The 23,914-nt window shown below is 37.8% G+C and overlaps 1 protein-coding gene across 4 annotated transcripts in view; it reads left to right on the top strand.

Annotated features, from left to right (window-relative positions):
- Window positions 1-174: 174 nt before the first annotated feature.
- The window catches only part of LOC128866208 (tafazzin), a 37,896-nt gene continuing 14,156 nt past the window's right edge, over window positions 175-23,914 (top strand). Inside the window, exons 1-2 of one of the 4 annotated variants that reach the window (XM_054106756.1) lie at window positions 175-528; window positions 7,373-7,523. In XM_054106756.1, the coding sequence (XP_053962731.1) occupies window positions 406-528; window positions 7,373-7,523 (274 nt within the window). In that variant the 5' untranslated portion in view covers window positions 175-405. Of the gene's footprint in view, window positions 529-2,777; window positions 3,262-7,360; window positions 7,524-23,914 lie in introns of those variants that run through there. The other 3 variants (XM_054106754.1, XM_054106758.1, XM_054106757.1) reach the window with 3 other exon arrangements.

The raw sequence follows: 23,914 nt of genomic DNA, 5'->3' as shown, positions 1-23,914 counted from the left end.
ACTAAATAGCTGGTATAGGTATGTATTTTTTACATTATTGCTTAATTAAACACCAAGGGCGCTAATGTATAGAGGTAACACTAACAATCTCATTCACAATGAAAATATAAATATTTACGAATGAATTGAAAAAGTAACGAATAATACAAAACAAAATGCCAAATAATAGAGAACTTTGACGTTCTCTGCAAATCAGACTTATTTATATTTGCCAATTTTAGTTATGTTCCATTTCAAAAGACATATTGACTAAAGTTAATCTATTAACTAACTTGGCTGCGGATTGCAGCTAAAAGTGCGGTTTCGGAGAAGTTGGCGTTCTCTTGTGCACATCTCCGATCAACATTGCCTAACAGTATTGTTAGGAACTTTCATTAGCAAGAAAGACAACATATCAGAAAGGAGATGTTGAGGTTGGCTGGATCAAGTTTTTGCGGCCGTTTACGGCTCATGGGGGGGTCGAGTCACATGAGAATTGTGCGCCTTCAAAAACCTTGCGCTGCTGGATATCCAACTTCATCAAAACGGGTAAGTGAATGTCTGAACATCCTGGACACATTCAAATGCATACATACATATTTTCAATAAATCCAAAAACAGAAAATCTTCAAACAAATCCAATTATTCTCCAAGGCACTTTGGCTATAAGCTATTAACATTGTGTGCAGACAAGGTTGCGTGTTTGTCACAAGTGGCGTGACTTTCACGGCCAATGTTCTCATTTGTTGTTTTGTTCGAAGACACACTTAATTATTTCATGGAAGACACAGCGGTTGAAAATAGCGCCTTTGAAAGAGGCTATTATCAAGGTTAAAAATCGTTTCTTGCTTTGAAGGCGGACAGAATTGAAAAAGTACAAGTAAAAACTAAACGTATGCGCACTGCATTGTCAATTTCTTGATCGATTTAAGCAAACATCTATGAAAATGTCAACGTTCCACATGCCCAAATTGTGAGCATTGGAAAAGGATGTATTTAAGGATCTAAATTAAAATAGTGTTTTAAAAGGAAAAATATATACACCTGTGTTCACAAAATGAGCAGCGCCACATATTGCCAAGTTTTGATTTTTTATTTATCTTTATTCAATTTTTTTTGTAAAAATATAGTTTATATCACAACAAAAACCATAGAAATTGAAGTCAAACTTTGTACAAACTTTAAAAAATTGCACAAATTTTAATGAAAATTTCAAACTTTTTGGTCAGAGTTTTTAGAAAAATGCTGAGTATGTAGTCTTGTAGCCCATTAAATTTTTATGTGATCTATCTAATATAGCGCCAGTTCAAAGAGACTAAAAATTAGATTTAATTTTTGATTTTTTAAATTTTTTATTGTAAAATTCACAAATTCCAACAGCGTACTGTGTAGTGTAACTATAGTAGTGGTTGGTTGGTTGGTTTGAGTGGTGATTCTTCCAGAATGCAACTAGCGCTTCCGCACCCTTTTGTAGCCACATCCTCGTTACCAACTTGTTTAACGGTTATTTACAGAATAACTATATCCAGTCTGCGCGGTTCAGGAACCTTATCAGGTTGTTGATATCTAAGCCAGTCAGCTGTTCTAGACTCTCGAACAGCGGTTTACCCAGGGTTAACATTCTGTCCTTCCGTAGGGCAGGGCATTCGCAGAGGAAACGGAAGATTGATTCCTTTTGCTCCGGTTGTTTACAACTCTGACAGTATGTGTTGTGAGGGATGCCCGTTTTGGCTGCTTGCTCTCCCACAGACCAAAAGCCAGTTATGACTGCCATTAGTCTCCAGGCGTCCCGTCGTTTCATGTTTATCAATGTTGATTTTGCATTTCGTCTGGTCTCTCCATCTACAATGGTGCGATTCGGAGGTATTTTAGGGAAAGTGCACTCTTGACTGCACCTAATGGTGTGAATACCGATTCTGCAAGAGCGTTATTCATGGCAGATCCCCTTCTTGCCAGTTCATCCGCTTTTTCATTACCTTCAATGCTCCGATGTCCCGGGACCCAAATTAACGTAGCTTTATGGTTTTCGCTCAACGTGGTAAGGCTAGACCTGCTTTGTTCCACCACTTTAGAGGTTGTTGTAGGCGAACTCAGAGCCTGTATTGCAGCTTGGTTATCCGAAAGAATAGCGATATTGCTCTTAAAAGAGGGATCTGCGATTAGTAGCCTACAAACTTCCCCAATTGCCAGTACTTCCGCCTGTAAGACACTGTAAGTATTAGGGAGACGCACAGATTTTTCAATTTTAAGTCTATGAGAATACATATATACCAGCTCCAACACCACAATCCATTTTACTGCCATCTGTATAGACTATAGTACCTAGTACAGTGAAAATATAATTTTTTTATTTTTTATTTTTGAACAAAAATTATTTTTAGTAAATACATATATAATGGGTTATTTTATCCTTCCGTCAGTGTACTCGTCAACCCTCCACAGCGCATACGATACCTCCTCAGCGTGAATAAGCATACATATATTACATAAGCAATTGCATTCTGTGTTTAACATTGTCAAGTGCGCGACTGCAGGCGAGACGCCAGCATGCTTTTGGGGGTAGCTCAAAGTTCTTACTATGCCATTGTGAAGTTGTAAAATTTTGTTCTCTCTGAGCGCTACTACGAATAGTTTGATAATATGAAATGTCCACAGGTGTGCGAGTATAGTCTGCTATCAGCAGCCGACAACTACAACGGGACTACTCGGAGCGTCATTGCACACTCACTTGTACGCTCTATTGGGAGATTTTAGCTAGCTCGCGACAGCTGGTGGTTGCTTGCCTTTTTGCTAGCAGATGAGTGCCAGTTATTGTTGTTAGCTCCCACCGTTTGGAAAGGCGTAGGAACGCGAACGCGTCGTGCGGTAATTTGCGTGAAGAAAAAAGGAAATTTTGCAGTAAAATAGTGTCAAGCAGTTAAGATTTGTGTCAGAAAAAACGTATCAAAGATCGAAATAGTATACGTCGTGTAACATATGCAGCCCAATTCGTCAGCATAATTATTTATAAACTATATGCAAAAAAAAAAATATTTAAAATAAAATGAAATTTTAATACATAAAGTACAAAATCAAATTTGATTAGAAAAATTATCAAAAATTCTGTGCTATATTTAGTAATGAAAATAGTCGCACACTTCCGACGACAACGACCGGGCAAAAGCAAATATAATAGCGGCAGAAGTAGCAGCAGCAGCCGCGGCAGGAAACCCACCGAAATTAACTAAATTAATTTATATGCTTAGTTATGGAATTGGCGTATGCTTTTGCCACTTAACAAGGGTAAATAGCCTTAATTTAAATGTTTTCAAAATTTGTTTAAATGATAGAATGAAAGAATGTGCGAAAAAACAAAATGTTTTTGTAAATGAAGTGACAAAAATGATTTTAAAACTTATGTTGTGCCATTTTCTTAATTTTCTGTCTTTCGTTGGCTCCGTCACACCCCGAGTAGATACTACAATTTTATTTATGTTTGTGTCACTCCCGCCTCAATAGGCGACTAGGGAGTTACGCTGTAGCCAGGAAGTTCAACATCTCAATGTATTTGTTGTTTCGTGCTCTTGCAATCACCTGCCACCACTCTCACGCATGCCGGTTTAGATAAAATGAATCGCAGCTTCACAACTTGTGTCATCAGTGGCTGTTTTTTTTTGTATTTTTTTTTTTTTTTTGAATTGCTTTGCTTTGTCTTTTTGTTGTGCAAATTTTTTTCTTTTACGTAGCGAATAAATAAGTGAAAAATTAATATTGATATTTCAATAACAACACGTAATATTTCCGCTTAAATACTGTTTTTAGCTCTGTTTACGCTATCATTTCTACTAGCATAACATTTTTTTGAATAAAATATATTTTTGCACACATTGCTCCTACAGTTAAGAGTAGCCAAAGCGAAAGCGCCATCACCTAAAGGGATGCAAACGGTGGCAGCAACATATCTGGCTGTGGTGGCAATGGGTCTGTTCATGTAAAAATGATCCAGTAACTTAATTTCCGAGAATTCTCTCTCAAAGAGAAAAAAAATTAAAAAAAGTTCATTAACGCAAAACCAGTAACGATTTGCAAGTTTTATGAACAGCTGATTAAATTGCAGGCAGGAAAAATCACAAAACTTAAAAAAAATTTCACTTGAGCTACCTCGTATCAAATTAAAAAAAGATAACGCAAATAAAATGTAAAATAACGAGCTTCAGAATCACATAATTTCATCTTGTCCACAATAATTTGTTGCAGTTCATCATCGCTGTCAGCTGAAGAACATTCCATTAGAAATTGCAATTCGCTAATTTTAATTCGTGTTTGTTTTTACTTTGCAGTCAGCTGTTTTTCTCACTTGCAAATTCTTATAAGTAAAATTTATCCAGTAAAAACTTTCAACTTGAGAGATGTCATTTTGCTTTCTCACTTTCCCCTACTTTGTAAGTTTTTGAGTACATGAACACCAAAACATGTAATACAATTGTTACAAACTATTTGCTTCATGAACAGACTTTATAATTTGATGTCGCAAATTCGTTAAGTTTCTATGTTTTAATATAGATTGGCCTAGAAGTAATACCCATTCAAAGGTTAAGCATAAAATGAAACCAAGCCCATTAAGGGCATTAGAGTAAACAAAAAAACCGAGGTCTCGGTGCTACCCTTCGTAACACTATTAAGTACCGTTTTCTCAATATCTGTTATCTTATCAGAAGATAATCTGTAGATAAATAAAGAAGAAAGTTAGTACGCAAACATTTGTCGGTTAATTTCTAATAATGTTGAACGGAAGATGAGCTGCCAACAGAAACAGAAAATAGAAATTGGTAGCTAACAGCAGTAAAAATAATATTGTATAAATAAAAATACATTTTTTTTGCTATCGATTTGCAAAATTACTAAAGTTGTTTTTAATAATTCAGTTATTCACCCGAATTTCCGGGGGTAAGGTTAATACGTTGAAAAAAGCAAATTTTTAAGAATTTTTTTTTGGAGATTCAAAATTGCAAAATTGAGCGAGTGGCAATGAATCTCCGGAGGCACCTCGAAAAAAGTTGATTTTGCATAAAAACTCGCAACAGAATCATCTGAAAAAATAAAATAAAATTCATTTGTTAGAGGAGATGTTTCTCTCGAACCACTCCAGGGAGAATTTGTTTTTTCGATTTTCCAATTTTTCGTTGCACAAAACAGATTTTCGCAAAAAACAAAACAAAAAAAACTGGCAAATTTGTTTTTGTAAAATTAATAATTAAAAAAAACAAAACAGTTGTCAGAAATAGCTGGTGACTTATGTGAAAAAAATTGCAAAAATTTAGTTAATTTTTTTTTCTCCGATCGACTTGAAAATTTGACACAAAAAATGTTTAAAAACCTTAACCATTTTAATTATTGTAGCTCATGTTTCTGGAAAAAATGTAGCCAATAATTAATAAAGTGCCCACTGCGATTGGGCGTTTTTCTAAGAATCTTATTAAAATTAACTTTCGCTTCTGCCTCCAAGAAACCATGTCCGTAATCTAATTTTTAATAACTGGCGTGTCGCTCGGCTGTCGATGCATTTTTTATTCGGCATTCAAGAAATTTGGTTTCCGATTTCTTGTTGTTTTATCATTAAAGTTAATTATTAGTAACAACAAAAAACGCAGCTATTGTGTAATTTAATATGAAGTGAAATTACACATATATACATAGTTCCAAAAGAAGCAAGAACAAAATTTTTAATTGCAAATTAAAATGTTTTGTCTGGTGCCCATAATTAGGATTAGGATTTCAAAAAATAATTACAGCAAGAAAACAACTTACGAAGAAAAGGGTTGCTGTCAGTTTTAATACTCTCCTCCAAGCTTCCCAGACCGTGTTGTCCTATATTGAGATGAGAAATCTATAGAAGTGTAACTTCTTCATACATTGGGCCCATAATATCTGTGCTACTTAGGCTCATAACTTCTAACGCCACAATTTGTGAATAAATTCTGGTGCTTCTTTTTTCAGATTTAGAGTTTTTTTAGCTTTGTCCTTCTGAACTTTGATTTGCATGGCATAGCCTGTGTGCTTTTTAGTACTGTTTTTTGGTATTTATTACAAATTTTGTCAAATTCTCACTTCGCTATTTCTGTATAGTATTGCAAAAGGCGGCCACCATAGCCAAATGGGTTGGTGCGTGACTACCATTTGGAAGACGTAGGTTAGAATCTCCGTGAGCCACCAAAATTAAGAAAAAGTTGTTTTCTAATAGCGGTCGCACCTCAGCAGGCAATGTCAAACCTCCGAGTGTATTTCTGCCATGAAAAAGCTCCTCCTTGTGGAACAACATCCAGACGCACGCCACAAATAGGAGGAGGAGCTCGGTCAAACACCCAAAAAGGGTGTACGCGCCAATTATATATATATATAATAATCGGCTCTATAATAAATTTATGAAAAGTTTGAAATTTGAACGGAATTTTTTTCATAACTTTAGAAATCTTTTTTAGGTTTTACTGTTTTCGCTAGAATGTATAAAAGATAACAAGTGAACAAAAACTGTCAAAAAAATTATTGCACGATTTTTAGTGACACTGACTGTCAGTGTGTTTGAAGAAATTAAACCTTAGCTAATTTTTCCCATCGAAAAATTATTTAAAAATGAAATATAATAGAAAATGAATACAAATTTATTTGACCTGTAAGCTCGAATTTTTCGCTTTGTTTTTCTCCACTATAAACCGCGTCAAAACGCCTTTGTAACGATAAGGTTAAACAGAAAAGTTTATTAATAAAATAGCAGCTGAATAATAAGAAAAAAAGTAATATTAAAATCTTACCTCTTTACATTTTTGGCCAGTGCATAAAATTTTGATTATTGAAAAACTATGATCTTCTATGAAATTTCTGCCTTAAGTGACAATAAATTCCCAGTGCGATTATCAAGTAAAAAAATAAAAAATTTATTTCTGAAGAAGCATATTGCCTGCTCATACATATACAATACATACATATGTATATTTTGTGAAGCTATTTTAAGCACGCCCGCGTTTCGCTGTCATTGTGCAACACGCAATTCTTGCATTTTCGTTTGTGCAACAACTTGAAATGAAATACAGATAGAGAGTTTTGCTTTATTAATTGTTTTAACATTGTTTCAGTTAACCAAATTCACTAAAAAGTAATGTTATTTACATACATACAAATGTATGTACAGCCTTAAGTGCCTTAAAGAAAAAAAAAAGTTTAACAAAAGCGTTTTTAAATAAAGCGAAAAATCAAAAACAACAAAACGGCAATCAATTAATTCATACATTTTTAATTTCCTTGTGTTTTTATTCTCTCTATTCAACCATCTCAAAACCATCACAACCACCAACGAAACGAACGAACACCAAATCTCGCCTTCATCATCGCCTTTGCATTTCGCCAGTATCACATCCAGCCTCAGCAAGAGCCCCAACCACAGTCACAACTCGCTATGAGCTATAACATCGATTGGATATTCAACCGCATGCGGTATCATTCAGGTTTCTGGCTCATTGCTAGTCAGATTGTCATCACAGCGGTGGGATTGTTTGCCAAATTTGTGCTGGGTAAGTACAAGCGAAATTTGAAAAGAAAATAAAAATTTGAAATTTGACACAAAAGCCGTATTTTAGCATGATTCAATTATAAAAGTTTAGGTAAATAATGACAAGGGGTTTTGACACTCCCTTATAAAGGATTACATTTACGAAGCATGAAGAAAGAGGGAAACATGTTTTTCCTTTGATAAACGATGATGATAAATGGTTCACTAGACAGGGCTAGTTTACTGAGGCCGCAGCCCTTGGTCGGGAAAAATCCGAGTCATTCCGGTAACGTAGAATCGGCTGCCATGGGAATGTATAAAGGTACTGAAAAAATACGTAAAATAGCTAATTAGTAGGCCGGTAGGTGAAATGGTTGAAGTACCAGTCTGGAAATGTAGCACTAGCGTTTTGATATTGTTATGAGATCTCTAACAGTGAGATATCTACAGCCGGCGTATTTAACGTACAGGGTGGCTGATGAATTTTGATACGTTAAGAAACTCAAATAACTTTTTTTTTAGTGTATGGAATTCATTTATTTTTTTTTCAAGTTGAAGGTCATTAAATTTTATTAAATGTAGCTTAACTAGTTTTAAAAATAATTGAATTTAAATGCCGCCCATGCTCGTTGACACAAGTGCGGCATCTTAGTAAAAAGTCGTTCATTGCTGCTTTGAGAGTTGCGACAGGAATAGCCGCAATTGTTGCCCGAATGGATTGTTTTAGTTCATCCAAATTTGTTGGCTTTGTTTTATAAACTTCTTGTTTACATTGTTTACATAAACCCCACAAGAAAAAGTCAGGTGCAGTAAGGTCAGGCGACCTGGGGGGCCAACGAAATTCGGAGTTTCTTGAAATCAGTTTATTAGGAAATTTTCGTCGCAACTCTGTCATAACAGTCTGGGCTATGTGAGACGTTGCCCCATCTTGTTGAAACCATACAGAGTTGAAAGGAATTCTCTTTCAGCGTAGTTCTGGATAGAAAAATTCTTTCAGCATTTTCAAATAACGGTCTCCAGTAACCGTAACGGTGTGACCATTTTCTTCAAAAAAATAAGGCCCGACAATACAGCGTGAAGAAACCGCACACCACACTGTCACGCGAAGAGGATGCAATTCCGTCTCGTGGAGTATCTGTGGGTTAGAAGTACTCCATATTCGACAATTTTGTTTGTTCACATTGCCGTTTAAATCGAAATGGGCCTCATCAGACATGAAAAGGCAGTTTAACATGTTTTGGTCTTCTTCCACCATTTGCAGGATCTTCTGGCAAAATTCCAAGCGAATCGGCAAGTCTGCTGCATTCAGTTTGTTAACCATTTGAATTTTGTAGGGAAATAAGTTTAAATCTTTGTGCATTATTGTTTGCAAAGACTGTCGGCTGACACCAAGTTGAGCAGATAAGCTTCTTGTTGAAACCCTTGGATTGCTTTGTATAGCTGCAGCTACAGCAGCGATCGTTTCCTCCGTCCGAACTGGTGGGTTTCGATGATAAGGCCTTCTTGCGACTGTTCCTTGCTCAGCAAAATTATTCACCAGTCTCATTATGGTCCATCTGCTCGGGGGATCGCCGCCAAACATCCGCCTGTACTCTCTCTGTACCAAAACTACGGACTCCAGTGCGTGATAGCGGCGGACTATCCAAATTCTTGTTTGCGTGTCCCAGTTATCCATTTTAATAAATTTTAAAGACCAATCTGCAAATTAAAACAAAAATGGAACAGATAACTTAAAAAGAAAAAAAGTTATTCAATTTTTTTTTGTAGCGGCTTTCATCAGCCACCCTGTATTTTGTTTCTAAGTTTTACTAAAAAAGAAGGAAAAATTATACTCAGCCAATTGGTAAATCGTCTCTTTAGCCATGATTCCATCATAAAACGTTTGCCCAACAAACAAGTTTCTTGTTCCCTTTTGACAAATCGGCTTCCTTAGCAAGACACTGTGTTGCTCATTCTAGGAATTTTGAACAAAAATGGAGGTAAAGTAAAATCTGTAGGACAAACATTCCGTTGGCATCACCACTGCCATTATTTGCTGTTTTGTTTTTATATTCGCTGAAATTTGAATTTTAGTAAGTTTTCTAGTAAAACCTAAATATTTAATGAATAAATTATAAATTTGCATTTATCATGTTATTTTCTTTGAGGCTTTTCCGCCCCAGTGTAGCGACACCCCTTTCGCACACACATACACACACACGCACATGTAAGTTCCATTTAAACAAGTGGCCGATAGTTACATATTAGAATTTAATTCTTACGCTGTGAACCTTTGTGCTTACAGGCTTCTACCTGCCAACTACAGCGCCTCTCCTTCTGTGTCCTACAGTCTATATCTTCTTTGATGTGGACATAAGTTCTATGCTATTTTTCTTGCCTCCCGGCTGTAGTCTGTTTTCTTTAGCTTAAAAGTTAAATATGCACTTATATTTCTAATATATTTATAATATTTACTTATTCATGGTAGATGATAAGATTAGCTTCAGTAAATGAACTAATACAGACAGGTAATAATAAGGGCAGTCAATAAAGCAAACAAGAGCAATAACTAATGCCCTTTCCAATTTTATAGTACGAATGTATGCCAACAAATAAAACAAGCTTTACTTATTGAGTTTATTTAAGTTGAAATTTATCCTAGTCACCATAGTTTTTGCTCCGGTTGTTGTGTAATTTGAGGGCAATGTTTATACTTGTGTACCTGGTAGTTAGAAAAGTTAAAACAGCTAATTAAATTTTGTTACGAATTTAGTTAAACAAACATGGCAAAAGCAAGTTATAAATTGTGCCATAAGATAATGGGCGCAAGAAAATATCAACATGTTTCATGTTCCGCAAGACGCTATAAAAAACTTAAAAAAAATGGGGCTACAGCAGAAGCAAAGTTGTATAGTCGCCACGAGCACTCGATTGAATACATTGTCGGCTTCATTAAAATAACACTGGGATTGACGGAATATGTTTCCGATGAGGTTACCATCACTTGGGTGTATGAAGTGAAGTCCTCAAGAGGTTCAATAAAGCCTGGCTCCAGCCTTTTGAGTATTGCTAAAAAAATTTGGCTAGTATTCAAAGGTATTTTCCAAACAAGAATGTAGCAATTAAAACGTGTAAATGTTAAATATAAGAAATTGGTAAAAAGCCCCTTAAATATTGTATAATAATCAATTTAGAAATACACAGATAGTTTGTAGAGTAGTTAGTAATGCAACAAAAAAATGTGACTTGGGAGCAAACGTCCAAATTTATGTGGACAAAGCGTAGAAAAGTAAGGAGTTCGTTTTTATTCAATCAAATTTAAGATGAATCCGCTTCTTCTATGAAATAATTCATTGAGATCCTAATTTGCGCAGGTAACATGACAGCTTCATATTGGCGAAGCATCGCAACTTGGCGGTCTACTTTCAAATTAAAAGAATTAATTCCCAAAATATAATTCCTAGATTAAGTTAAGCCATTTTTGGGTAATTTCTGCCAATAACTTCTATTTATATTTGTATGTATTTATACACATACATATGCATATGAAATAAATTTACATTGTCCATGAGCAATGAATTTTAAAATATTATTATAGTTTGGGCGATAAGAAATCCATTATATCCTCGGTCGATGGCTGTAGTGATCGATATCTCGTAAAGTAACGATCAAACAATTTAAAGTTTATGCTTGTTGTCCAGGTGACATTTCATACTAAAAAATTCTTTAGCTGTTTTTTGTTTGTTCCATTCATCGATTTCGTTCAGGCATTTTTGATATTAAGAAAAATGTCGAAATATCGAAGTTGGCCGGGGCAGATATGCCATGATCCATAAAACAGTATGATTTAGAATAAAAATACGATTTATTTATTAAAAAGTGCGTGTAGCGTAGTACACTCAACAGAAGTGAAACTTTCAAGGTAGACAAAGAAAGAGGGAGAGACCCGAGAGAGAATGAGAGAGAAAGAAAGAATATATATATATATATATATATATGTATATATATATACAACATTTGCAGAGAATACAAATAGACAAAATTTACAAAAAACGGAGAAGGGTCGACCGGTGTAGGTAAACGCCGGCCACAAAACAACAAGAACGCGCACTACTCCGAGCGTTTATCACCCGCACAAACGCAGGGATTCTAGGACCGACGCCTAATGGATAACACTTTATAGTACGCACAAGCACTAGCCAGGAAACGAAAATAAGCGCCAAAAAGTAGGCACTAAAAAAAATGCAAAAAAATGGGGTCAAAAACGCCCCAAACAGTAGGCATAAAGAAAATATAACGCGAAAAAGTAGGCACCAAAAATATATTTCCTACAAGTTTGCACCAACTAACAAGCGCCAAAAAGTAGGCAGTATTATCTTATTAGAAATTAGCAACCACAAGGAGAAACTCAGGAAAAATAGCCTAAAGTGTATCTAAGATATATATAAGGTATAGCTCTCTCTCTCCTTTTCCTCTACGTTATATCTTTTTTTTCTCTCGCGGAACAAAAATACCCAAAACGTTGCATGACCTTGAAATTTTACTCTCCATTCTCGCTCGTCCATCGACACCTAAGAAGTTTCACTTCAATAATGTGCACTTAAGTCTTTTTGGCGCAAGTCATAAAATATATAAACATTTATTATTCGCTTAAGAAAGCAGTGCTATTCCTTGACAGGTACGGCGAGTCGACCTAATGTACATGCATACATACATACATATATCCTTTCCTCTCAGTGTCAATGCAATTGTTTATGCACGTCCACTCGATTCAAATTGATTACGGCTCAGTTCAAGCATGACAGGTGGCCGAGTGAATTATGACAAAAGGTGCAGTAACGCGGGCATTCAAACTGTTACACATACTACTATATATACATACATATATCTACATACTAAATAGCCTTCCCGAACGCGTTTGTCTTTTCATTGCCTCAAATCCTCTGCAAACACTCAAACATTTCCCTTGCACATTTCTGCTCAAGACTGTGTACTGCGGCATTTTTAGTGTAATTGTTAAAAAAAATATGCACAAAGTAGCGTACACGGAAATCCGGAGACTCAAAAATCTACATAATTTTTATTGCATTTTTGGTCACCAGAAACTGAGTCGAAATGAATTTTAAGACATACATACAGCTGCTGTCAAAGTAATAGTAGTGGCCACACTTTGGGAAAGAAATGAAGAAGAAATAAGATTTTTTATGCAACATATTTTTGTTGTTTTTATTTTAAGGAATTATGACTGTTAATAAGAAATCCATGAAAGTAAATTTTGAAAAATAATTAAATTTCATACGCATTCTTGCATCAAAACTTTTGCGGCCAAAAAAATAGTAGTACGATTTTCATGAATAAAAAAACACCTTTTCTTTTCATCACATTTAAAGGAAAAATAATACTTAAATAATCATAACAATCTAGTAATTACTACCGTATCTTTTGTTCGATATTACCACAACACATCGCCGATGCATCGAATTAAAGAGTTTTCACATCGTTCCTTAGGTATTGATTTGCATGCCCGCTCAGCTGTTTCCCAAAGCTGATTATTATTTGTTGGATGAGCATCAGAAACAGCCTTCTTCTTCACATCGCACCACAAATTCTCTATTGGACTGAGGTCTGGAGACTATGCAAGTCATTTCATAACCACAACCCTTTTTCTCTGTAACCACTGCTGCGTCAACTTGCTTCAATGCTTTGGGTCATTGTCCTGTTAGAAGACCCAAAGCAGTGGAATTTCTTCGCGAGCATATGGTAGCTCAATTTCCTCCATATTTCAATCATCACGGTTTCCTTTATCCAGTATATCGGTCCTACACCATAAAATGAAAAACCATGCCCAAATCATAGTACTTGATCCTCCATGTTTAATAGTTGTGGTTGTGTATTTCGGGTCGTCTAATGTATTAGCGAGATCCTCTGGTACCATCGATTTTGGATTCATCTGTACACAAAATATTTTTCCATTTCTCGGTGGGCCAATCGAAGTGCTTATTTGCAAACTTTAGCTTTTGTGCCACATGCCTTTTAGTTAGTAATGACACTTTTCTTGGGCTATGAGCTGCCAAGTTGTGTTCCCGCAAACGTCCACAAATAGTTTCCACGCTTGCCTCCAAATCCAGTTCACTTCTAATTTTAGTAGCAGGTGCGAAAGGATTATTCTTTGAATACCTAATCACACTATTATTTGACTTAGCAGTAAATGCGGGACGCTGTCCACGTGTCTCTGGTTGGGATTTATATTTTTATGCGTTACAAAACATTGCCGTTGGCGGCCGCCGTAGCCGAATGGGTTGGTGCGTGATTACCATTCGGAATTCACAGAGAGATCGTTGGTTCGAATCTCGGTGAAAGCAAAATTAATAAAAACATTTTTCTAATAGCGGTCGCCCCTCGGTAGGCAATGGCAAACCTTCGGGTGTATTTCTGCCATGGAAAAGCTCCTCATAAAAATATCTGCCATTCGGAGTGGGCTTGAAACTGTAGGTCCGCCAATTATTTATTTAATTTTTTAAAACATTGCCGGTAAACAGCCCACAATATCTTCAACTTCTTTGTAAGCTTTCGCTTTCAAAATTAGTTTTTTATAGGATTGCACTGTTCAGCGGTGCGTGCTTGCCTCGTACCACAATAAAATTCAATCAGGTTTTCACAAAATGATGTGGAAATACATAAAAAAATGTAGTACTTACCTTTTTGTTAATTTTTTTCTACGCTCACTCTTTGCACTACTATTATTTTGACTGACTCATTAGCCAATAAACTTGAAAATAAATGAAATTACGTCACCAAGTACTAATGTATACCGTTATAACGGTACTTTTTTTTTAACTCTGTCTGTACATCAATATCTTAAGGAGAACACAGCACAAAGAATACAACGAAAAATAATAAATATATTAAATTATGTGCGGTACTAGCACTACTATTATTTTGACCGCAACTGTATGCCTTAGCTGTTTTATTACAAATTTCCAAAAACAAAAAAAAAAAAAAAGTTGTACGAGTATAGAGCGTTTGGCGGAAATTGCAATTTATTTATTAAACGAGTTTATTAAATTTTTAATAGCCTTCAATGAGAGTATTGTTTAAAGTAATATTTTCGCTGCTCGGAAGTTCTAATTAATTTGAGAAAAATTGTAATTAATATTTAGTTTTTCCTCTTTTTTTATGCGCAGTCAACTAAATTTTGTATGGTTTCGTCGGTAATGCCGTCATACCAAACATTTTCGCTAATGACATCTAGCTCCTGATAGCATCTTGGTTTTCCTTTTCGTCACTTTTAGCTTCAAATTGTACCAAATATTTTCGAACGGGTTGAGATTGGGACTATTTCCAGACCATTCTTTAGCCAAAATACCGTTTCCCCGCAACAAATAATCCTTAACACTGATAAGGAATAAATAAAGGTAAGGGCGAAAAAGTTTAAAAACTTACAAACTAATAGAATCCGTACACATTTGGCCCAATGACATGGGACATAAAATTAACTCGTCTTGTTGTGAATAGAGTTCTATTGAAGGCATTAAATTCTCAGCGAGTCTCCTATATTCCGTTAAAATTCAATTATAATATATCGCTACACAGATGTCTGGATTTTAGTGCGCGCTACTGTGTGTATGAAAGTACAAAGAATGGTTTACTCATAATTAAAAATCTGGGTCAAAATCGTATATGGCATTTCGCTTGGGAACAGTCTGCGGGGGCATTCTACTATTAATGCCTTCACACTTCCACTGTTAGTTAGACATATTAATATGTACATACCAGCTTGATTAAAAAGTTCCTGGAACAACCGCTAGGCGACGCCCTAAGTCAACTGATTTGAGTTCTGTTTTTTATTAGGTGACCACATCTATGATTAACATTCCTGCCTAAATTTTGTAGCCATAGCTTTCTTCTTCTTAATTGGCGCGATAACCGCTTACGCGATTTTGGCCGAGATTAACAAAGCGCGCCAGTCGTTTCTCTCTCGTGCTAACCGGCGCCAATTTGACACACCAAGTGAAGCCAAGTCCTTCTCCACCTGATCTTTCCAACGCAGAGGAGGCCTTCCTCTTCCTCTGCTACCACCAGCTGGTACCGCATCGAATACTTTCAAAGCCGGAGCGTTTGTATCCATTCGGACGACATGACCCAGCCAACGAAGCCGCTGGATCTTTATTCGCTGCGCTATGTCTATGTCGTCGTAAAGCTCATACAGCTCATCGTTCCATCGTCTACGATATTCGCCGTTGCCAACGTGCAAAGGTCCAAAAATCTTACGCAGAATCTTTCTCTCGAACACTCCAAGCGTCGCTTCATCGGATGTTGTCATCGTCCAAGCTTCTGCGCCATACGTTAGGACGGGCATGATGAGAGTCTTGTAAAGTGTTAGTTTTGTTCGTCGAGAGAGGACTTTACTGCTCAATTGCCTACTTAGTCCAAAGTAGCACTTGTTGGCAAGAGAGATTCTACGTTGGATGTCAAGGCTGACATTGTTATCGGTGTTAATGCTGGTTCCTAATTACACGAAGTCTTTTACAACCTCAAAATTATAACTGTCAACAGTGACGTGGGTGCCGATACGCGAGTGCGCCGACTGTTTGTTTGAAGACAGGAGGTACTTCGTTTTGTCCTCGTTCACCACCAAACCCATTCGCTTTGCCTCTTTATCCAGTTTGGAGAAAGCAGAACTAACAGCGCGGTTGTTAAGGCCGATGATGTCAATATCATCGGCATACGCCAGCAATTGTACGCTCTTATAAAAAATTGTGCCTGAGCGATTAAGTTCTGCGGCTCGTACGATGCTCTCCAACATCAGGTTAAAGAAGTCACACGACAGCGAGTCACCCTGTCTGAAACCTCGTTTGGTATCAAACGGCTCGGAGAGGTCCTTCCCAATTCTGGCGGCGCTGCTGGTGTTGAGCAACGTCATCTTACATAGCCGTATTAGTTTTGCGGGGATACCAAATTCAGACATCGCGGCATACAGGTAACTCCTTTCCGTACTGTCGAATGCAGCTTTGAAGTCGACGAAAAGATGGTGTGTGTCGATTCTCCTTTCATGGGTCTTTTCCAGGATTTGGCGTATTGAGAATATTTGGTCGATGGTGGACTTTCCAGGTCTGAAGCCACACTGATAAGGTCCAATCAGTTGGTTGACGGTGGGCTTCAGCCTTTCACACAATACGCTTGCTAGAACCTTATATGCGATATTTAGAAGACTAATCCCGCGGTAATTGGCACGAATTGCAGGATCGCCCTTCTTATGGATTGGGCAGAGCACACTTAAATTCCAATCGGCAGGCATGCTTTCATCCGACCATATTTTGCATAGGAGCTGATGCATGCACCTTACCAGCTCCTCGCCGCCATGTTTGAATAGCTCAGCCGGCAGTCCGTCGGCGCCCGCGGCTTTGTTGTTTTTTAGCCGTGATATTGCTATTCTCACCTCGTCATGGTCGGGTAACGGAACGACAATTCCGTCGCCAACGATTGGGGTATCGGGATCTTCACATTCTCTATGACATGCGCAGCTGTCACCGTTTAACAGGTTCGAGAAGTGTTCCCTCCATAATTTAAGATTGCTCTGTACGTCAGTCACCAGATCGCCGTCTTTGTTCTTACAGGAAAACGCCCCGGTCTTGAAACCTTCTGTGAGCCGCCGAACTATCTGGTAAAATTTTCGGGCGTTGTTCCTGTTGGCCAGCATCTCAAGCTCCTCGCACTCACGTATTTCGGCCTCTCGTTTCTTCTGTCGGATAATACGTCTCTCTTCCTTTTTCAGCTCTCTGTAGCGATCCCACATGGCTCGCGTTGCGCCCGATCGCAGCGTGGCTCTATAGGCGGCATCCTTTCTTTCTGCGGCAGCATGACATTCCTCGTCGTACCAATTGTTTTTTCGGGCTCGCCGGAATCCGATTTCTTCTTCGGCGGCGGTACGTAGTGAACGAGAAATGTTGCTCCATTGCTCGCGCATGCCGGTTTGTTGGGCAGTGCTCTCCGAGAGCAGGAGTGAGAGTCGAGTGGCGAATCTTCTGGCTGTCTGTTGTGATTGCAGCTTTTCGATGTCGAACATTCTTTGCGTAGGTAGATGTACGTTTTTTGCTGCACAGGTGCGCAGCTTGGCTGCAACAAGGTAATGATCCGAGTCGATGTTGGGTCCTCGGATCGTACGTACATCAAATACACTAGAAGCGTGTCTTCCATCTATCACAACATGATCGATCTGGTTTCGCGTTTTTCGATCAGGTGACAGCCAGGTAGCTTGGTGTATCTTTTTATGCTGGAATCTGGTGCTGCAGACTACCATGTTTCGGGCCCCGGCGAAGTCAATCAGCCTCTGTCCGTTACCGGATGTTTCGTTGTGCAGGCTGAATTTTCCGACTGTGGGACCAAAAATTCCCTCCTTGCCCACCCTGGCGTTGAAGTCGCCAAGCACGATTTTTGTGTCGTGGCGGGGGCAGCGCTCATAGGAACGTTCCAAGCGCTCATAGAAGGAATCTTTGGTCGCATCGTCCTTCTCTTCCGTCGGGGCGTGGGCGCAAATTAGCGAGATGTTAAAAAATCGCGCTTTGATGCGGATTATTGCGAGACGCTCGTCCACCGGAGTGAACGACAGTACTTGGCGACGAAGTCTCTCTCCCACAACAAATCCGACACCGAATTTGCGCTCCTTTACATGGCAGCTGTAGTAGACGTCGCAAGGTCCTATGGTTTTCTTACCTTGCCCCGTCCATCGCATCTCTTGGATGGCAGTGATGTCAGCCTTTACTCTCACGAGGACATCAACCAGCCGGGCAGAGGCACCTTCCCCATTAAGGGACCGGACATTCCAGGTGCATGCCCTCAAATTATATTCCTTATTTCGTGGCGGGTCCCAAACCCAGCGCACAACCAGCTATCCTGGAATGCTTCGCCTTCTCACGTTAGCTCACTCCCGAACGGGTGTTCGGAAGCTACCCAGAGGATACGTGGGCTAATCCCGGCCGTTGTGAGCTGCTTGAACCATATGTAGAAGAATCGTCCTGGCCACTCCCAAGTGAATGGCGATCAGTAACTTTCCCCACTTGCGTGGACTTCTACACATGGAACCATCCTCCATAGCTTTACATTTGTAAAAGTTACGGCGTTTTGAGTAAATCTATCTCTGTACGTGTTCTCGATTTTTCCAGTTTTAAACGAGTTTGTACTAAATTTTGCGTTAAAAATGAATTCAATGGTGCGAAAGCCGTAGAAATACTGGGAAACTGTTTCGGTAATGATGCTCTAAAGAAAATAGTGGCATACTAGCATGGACGCTTCAGAAGAGATCGTAAGTCCATAGATCGTTCGAAAACTGGGGGGAAGCATCAATAAAGAGAAAAAAAAGTTGTTCAATAACCGCAAATTAACCATCAAAGAGCTGGCAAAGGACTTGAACATTGCCTATGGATCCATTCAGGACATGATAGTTAATGAGGGTTTGCTGCAAAGTTGGTCCAAAAATAACTGAATTTCATGCAAAAAAGGGACCACGTTGATATTGCCAAAAGCATGATTTCTATGTCTGAATTCGATCCAACATTCATCAAATGCACCATTACTGGAGAGGTTTATAAGTACGACAGACATCAGGCAAGTGAGTGGAGAGCTCCGAATGAACCAAGACCAAAAACATCACGTCGTTTTCAGTAAAAAAAAGCGATGCTCTCGGTTTTATGGATTACAACGGTATTGTACACCGCAAATTTGTGCCAGAAGGCCAGACAGTTAATAAAGACTATTATTTGCATGTAAAGAGGTGTTTACGTGAGGCAATTCGCCAAATACGATCGAATTTGTGGGAAAACAACTCGTGGATTTTTTATTATGATAAAGCTACGTCGTACAGTGTTATCATTATCCGTGAATTTTTAACCAAGAACGAAACGAATACCATCTAACAGCCATCGAATTTACCTGACATGTCTCCCTGCGAATTTTTTCTGTTTGATCGAGTCAAACAACCACTACGGGGAATCCGTTTTAACAGCTGAAAGGAAGTAATGAAAAAATAGACGACGGCTCTGATGGCTATATTGAAAATAGAGTTCCAGAAATGTTTTGAGAGCTGGATGAAACGCGGGCATAAGTGCGTTGCAGTTAATAGGGAATACTTTGAAGGCGATAATATTGTTTTTGGGGAATAAACTTGTATTTTGAATTTTCTGAATATATTCCGGGAACTTTTTGATCAAGTGCATACATGCATTGACGCACATATTCTTTGTTAGATGCTTGGCCGAGCTTTTTGAATGGCAGAAATGTACTCCCGTTCTTAGTTACGCACAAACCACGTATGAATGTATGTAAGTACGTATGAATGTACATATATGCTCCATTTGTGGCACAATAATGAAATTTGTGGACACTCGTTGCAAATACGGCAAACTAAGTAACATCGACATTGTGGTATTCGACAGCTATGCTCTTTTCATATTCGATCTGCCTTCATTCAATTGTCCGCTTCATAGCCAAGTGCAACCTTATTTTATACTCCCACGCCATGTTGCGTAAGATTCCATCTAATCTTTATTCGCTGAGTACATCAGTCTAAATTGGCACTCACGCAAGAATGATAGAATATAAGATTGCGCCCATTCGAGGGCCATGTGGAATGTGCAGAAGAATCCAAGAAAAAGAAGATTACCAAAACAACGCACGAATCAATTGCACAAGTGTGACGTCACGTAGACAGCGATTCTGTGAAATGATTGAAGCCATAAACGCGCCGTTGCATATGCGCTTAAATGTTATAAATAATATTAATTAACACAATTTAAATAAATAGTTGTGGATAATATCACCACTTATCTCGCTTATCGATTATAGGCAATTGCCATTGCGAGTTTTTTTTAGTTTAAGCTCTAATATGTGTAGCGCGCAAAAACCAATGCTATTTATATGATATGTAAATAAATTATACTTGAAAAAAGGATAATTCCATAAAGATACAGAAGAAAATACTTGGAATTATAATAAAAAAATATCTCCATGACTTGATTGGCAATTTAATTAATTATTCCATTGGAGTCAACTCTTACAGATCCATGATAATTAAGGGGTTATACGCAGTTATGAAGCAAATAAAAGACGGGTTGTCAAGGATTTATCCTGAAGAAACTTCAGAATATTTTAATTTGAAAATTTTTGGCGGTTATAAAAGCATCCTTCAAGAACGTAATACAATTTTTTATTTATGAAAATGTTGATTATAGAGCGCGCTGCAGGCGATTTCTGGAACCTCCTTTAAAAAAAGACGATTTGCGGTGTACATCGTAACCGTTTTGAAAAAACACGTTTAAAGTTTCAATACCTACCTTAAAACGTGCCGAGGCATCTCTACATATTTAGGTATAACTCCGAAAGTATTGCTTAGATCTACTTCAAAGTTCGTGCGTATACTTTTGAATATATGTACATTACAAAAATGCAATAAAAAAATCGATTTTTTTGAAAGTCATAACTGCGTATAACCCCTTAAGTAACTCAGTACCTGATAAATTGTCTATGCATTATTTAAATCTAATATTTTAGACCTAAGTTCATAAGATCACAAAACCTTGAACGGATAAAAACACCGAAGAAAAATTCACAGCACTACGTCGAACTGTTGTTGTAGTAGTGGCTTTGCCCTGTCAGTGTAGTGTAATCACCGGTCGTCTTCGTCTAGCTCATCTAACGGTAGGCCCAGGAAACTGGCTGTTTCGACAGGTTGGGTCCAGAGGGAGATGGGTGTTAGGTGAATGGGTTTGATGGGGCATGTGAAAAGGTAATTAGTGTTGTGCGCGGTGCCTTCACATGCCGGACATATGTTTAGTATGTCGGGGTCGATTCTGGATAAGTAGGAGTTTAACCTGCTACAGTATCCAGAACGTAATTGAGCCTCGTGTGACGTCGAACTCCTTCTGTCTGGTTTGAATGCATGCCAGAATGGATCTCTCAACGTACACTGATATATTTTAATAGCATTAAGGGTATTCGCCAAATTGAATGGCCTGACAGGCTAGTGCCAAACCACTTAAAAGATCAAAGCAATTAACCGTCGCTTTTTAATTAAAACTGTTGTAAGAGATGTACATATGTTGATTGAAGATAGAGTAGCTGTTATATATTACAACTTTTTATATTATTTATTATAATGGGTGTTTTTTTCATCGCATGAGAACTATCGGTATCGATAACTATGGTTTGACAGCTGAGAATGACAAGATTAGATTTGTGGGGGTTTGGATAAGTCCAAACACTCAGTTAAGATGACCATTGTACTACACCCGGATAGATTACACTCGAAGAAATCGTTGCCATGACAGGCAGGCGGTTCTACGTTCGGGATGACCCGGATTCATATTCAGCAGCATGTGGATGTGTGGGGAATGTTTATGTTGCTACAACAACCACAACAGTGGAATAGAGAGATAGGATAGGATACATTATGGATGGTAAGACAAAAAAATTGGTTTGAGGTCGCTCTTCCGCGCATCTTTCGGATTCATTGAAGAATCATAGGAGATTCCTAAGAGTATCAACTTTATCCATACTCAGTACATCGCGTTGTACACCCAGCTGTACTATGGTTTAGAAGAAAGGTCGCTAATTTCCTGTTCGGCTCTTTGACAAAGCACCTGGCTCCTCTGCAGAAGCCCAACTAAGACCAACGTCAATCCATAGTTGAATCGAATGCAGAACTGACATCTAGAAAGGGTTCATGGCCTAGTGGTATGCTTGCAAAGCCGTCATTAGCCAGTCAACCAGCCAACTCGTTCCCTGTAAGACCACAATGCCCAGACACCCAAATAAGACAAACTTTGTTGTGTTTTACAATACTGTTCAGTTTTGTCTTACATTCAACGACTAATTTCGAAGAGCAGCGTGAGTTAGCAAGAGCTCTTAGTGCAGCTTCACTGTCACTACAAATTACAAACCGCATTGAAATTTCTGTACCGTAAGGTTTGGAAAATCATCATGAATCGTTTAACTCTCGAACAATGCTTTGCAACTGTGGAAATTTATTTTGAAAAAAAAAAAAAAAAAAAAAAAAAAAAATCCCGCCGCGAATCTCATAGAACACTGAACATCTTTCGAAATGAGGAAAGCGCTGCCGTTACGATGAATGGCGAGCGCTATCGAGCCATGCTGACTGAATTTTTGTTTCCAGAAACTATTCAGCTAAACCGACGCGATTCAGTTTTAACAAGACGGCGCAAATTGCCATACGCGCGCTTAACAATCATTTTATTGCAATAAACCATCTACCATTAACGACATATGGCCAAAATTGGGCTGATCGAATGTACTATGTAACTCGTAGCCATGGCCGCCGGATTTTATATTCAAAAATAAATGCCTTTATCTACCAGACTATAATAAAAAAATTAATTCCAACAATATTTCTGTTTTGTATTATCATTTTAAGTTTTCAAGCTCTTAAAAAAACATCCTATGTATTAATTTGAGGAAAAAGAAATTCGATATTTTTGCGCAAATGGTATAAAACTTTTTTATGGTTGATCTTTAGCTCCTGGCCGTGCACGACTACTAACAGGCCGGTCAACTTCGATTATTTCTGTGATTTTATCGACATTATCGACATTTTCTTTAGCATTAAAAATTTCTGAACAGATTTGATGAAACAAAAATTGCACGTAAATAGCTGTTAAAGTACCGGCATCATAAGCAGCATTCAAAATTTCAGCGGCCTGGTTTGCATTTTCGCCTTTATCAAAGAAAACTGTAAAATATACCGAATCTTCTGTTTGTTGACTTCCATCGTTAACACCCTGTAATAACAATTTTTATTAGTGTGAAATGTCACCTTGACAACGAGCATAATCTTTCAATTGTTTGTTCGATACTTTCCGAGATATCGATCACTACAGCCATCTACAAAGAAAATAATGTACATCCTTTCCCCAATGCAGTGAAAACGTCAATTAAGTCTTGTAAATTTTTGAAACCTAACTCAGGATCATCTCACTGTGCTTAAATTTATAATGATTTAAATTTATAATTATAAAGTTTAAGTTGAGAAATTTTTGAAATCAATGCAGGGTTACGTTATAACTGCGGTAGACTTACAACAGAAATTTACGAAACCTGTTTAGAGGATAGAAGAGCTAATAAATGCTACTTTTGCTTTAAGTGTGCATGTTATGTTGTTGCTTTAAGCTATTATAATTAGCTCTTTTGCACGAGTGCCGGCCCATTCGTTCGATTTGGTGAATACCTCTATGGATCTATTAAGGGGTTACATGGGTTTCGTCGGGTAAAAAAAGCCTATTTTCAATATTTTTTTCTCTGTAAAAAATTATTTATTTAATTCAAACTTTTTCTGTCTCATAGATACATATTTAAAGAATAATTTGTGAAATTTTCAAAAAAAAAAAAATTAAAACTCCTCCATTGTGACGTCATTTCCGGTGACTC

This window comes from Anastrepha ludens, chromosome 6 (genome assembly GCF_028408465.1).
Source record: "Anastrepha ludens isolate Willacy chromosome 6, idAnaLude1.1, whole genome shotgun sequence".
Taxonomy (NCBI): Eukaryota; Metazoa; Arthropoda; class Insecta; order Diptera; family Tephritidae; genus Anastrepha; species Anastrepha ludens.
The sequence above is the reverse complement of the archived record's forward strand: the minus strand, read 5'-3'. Positions and strand labels throughout refer to the sequence as shown.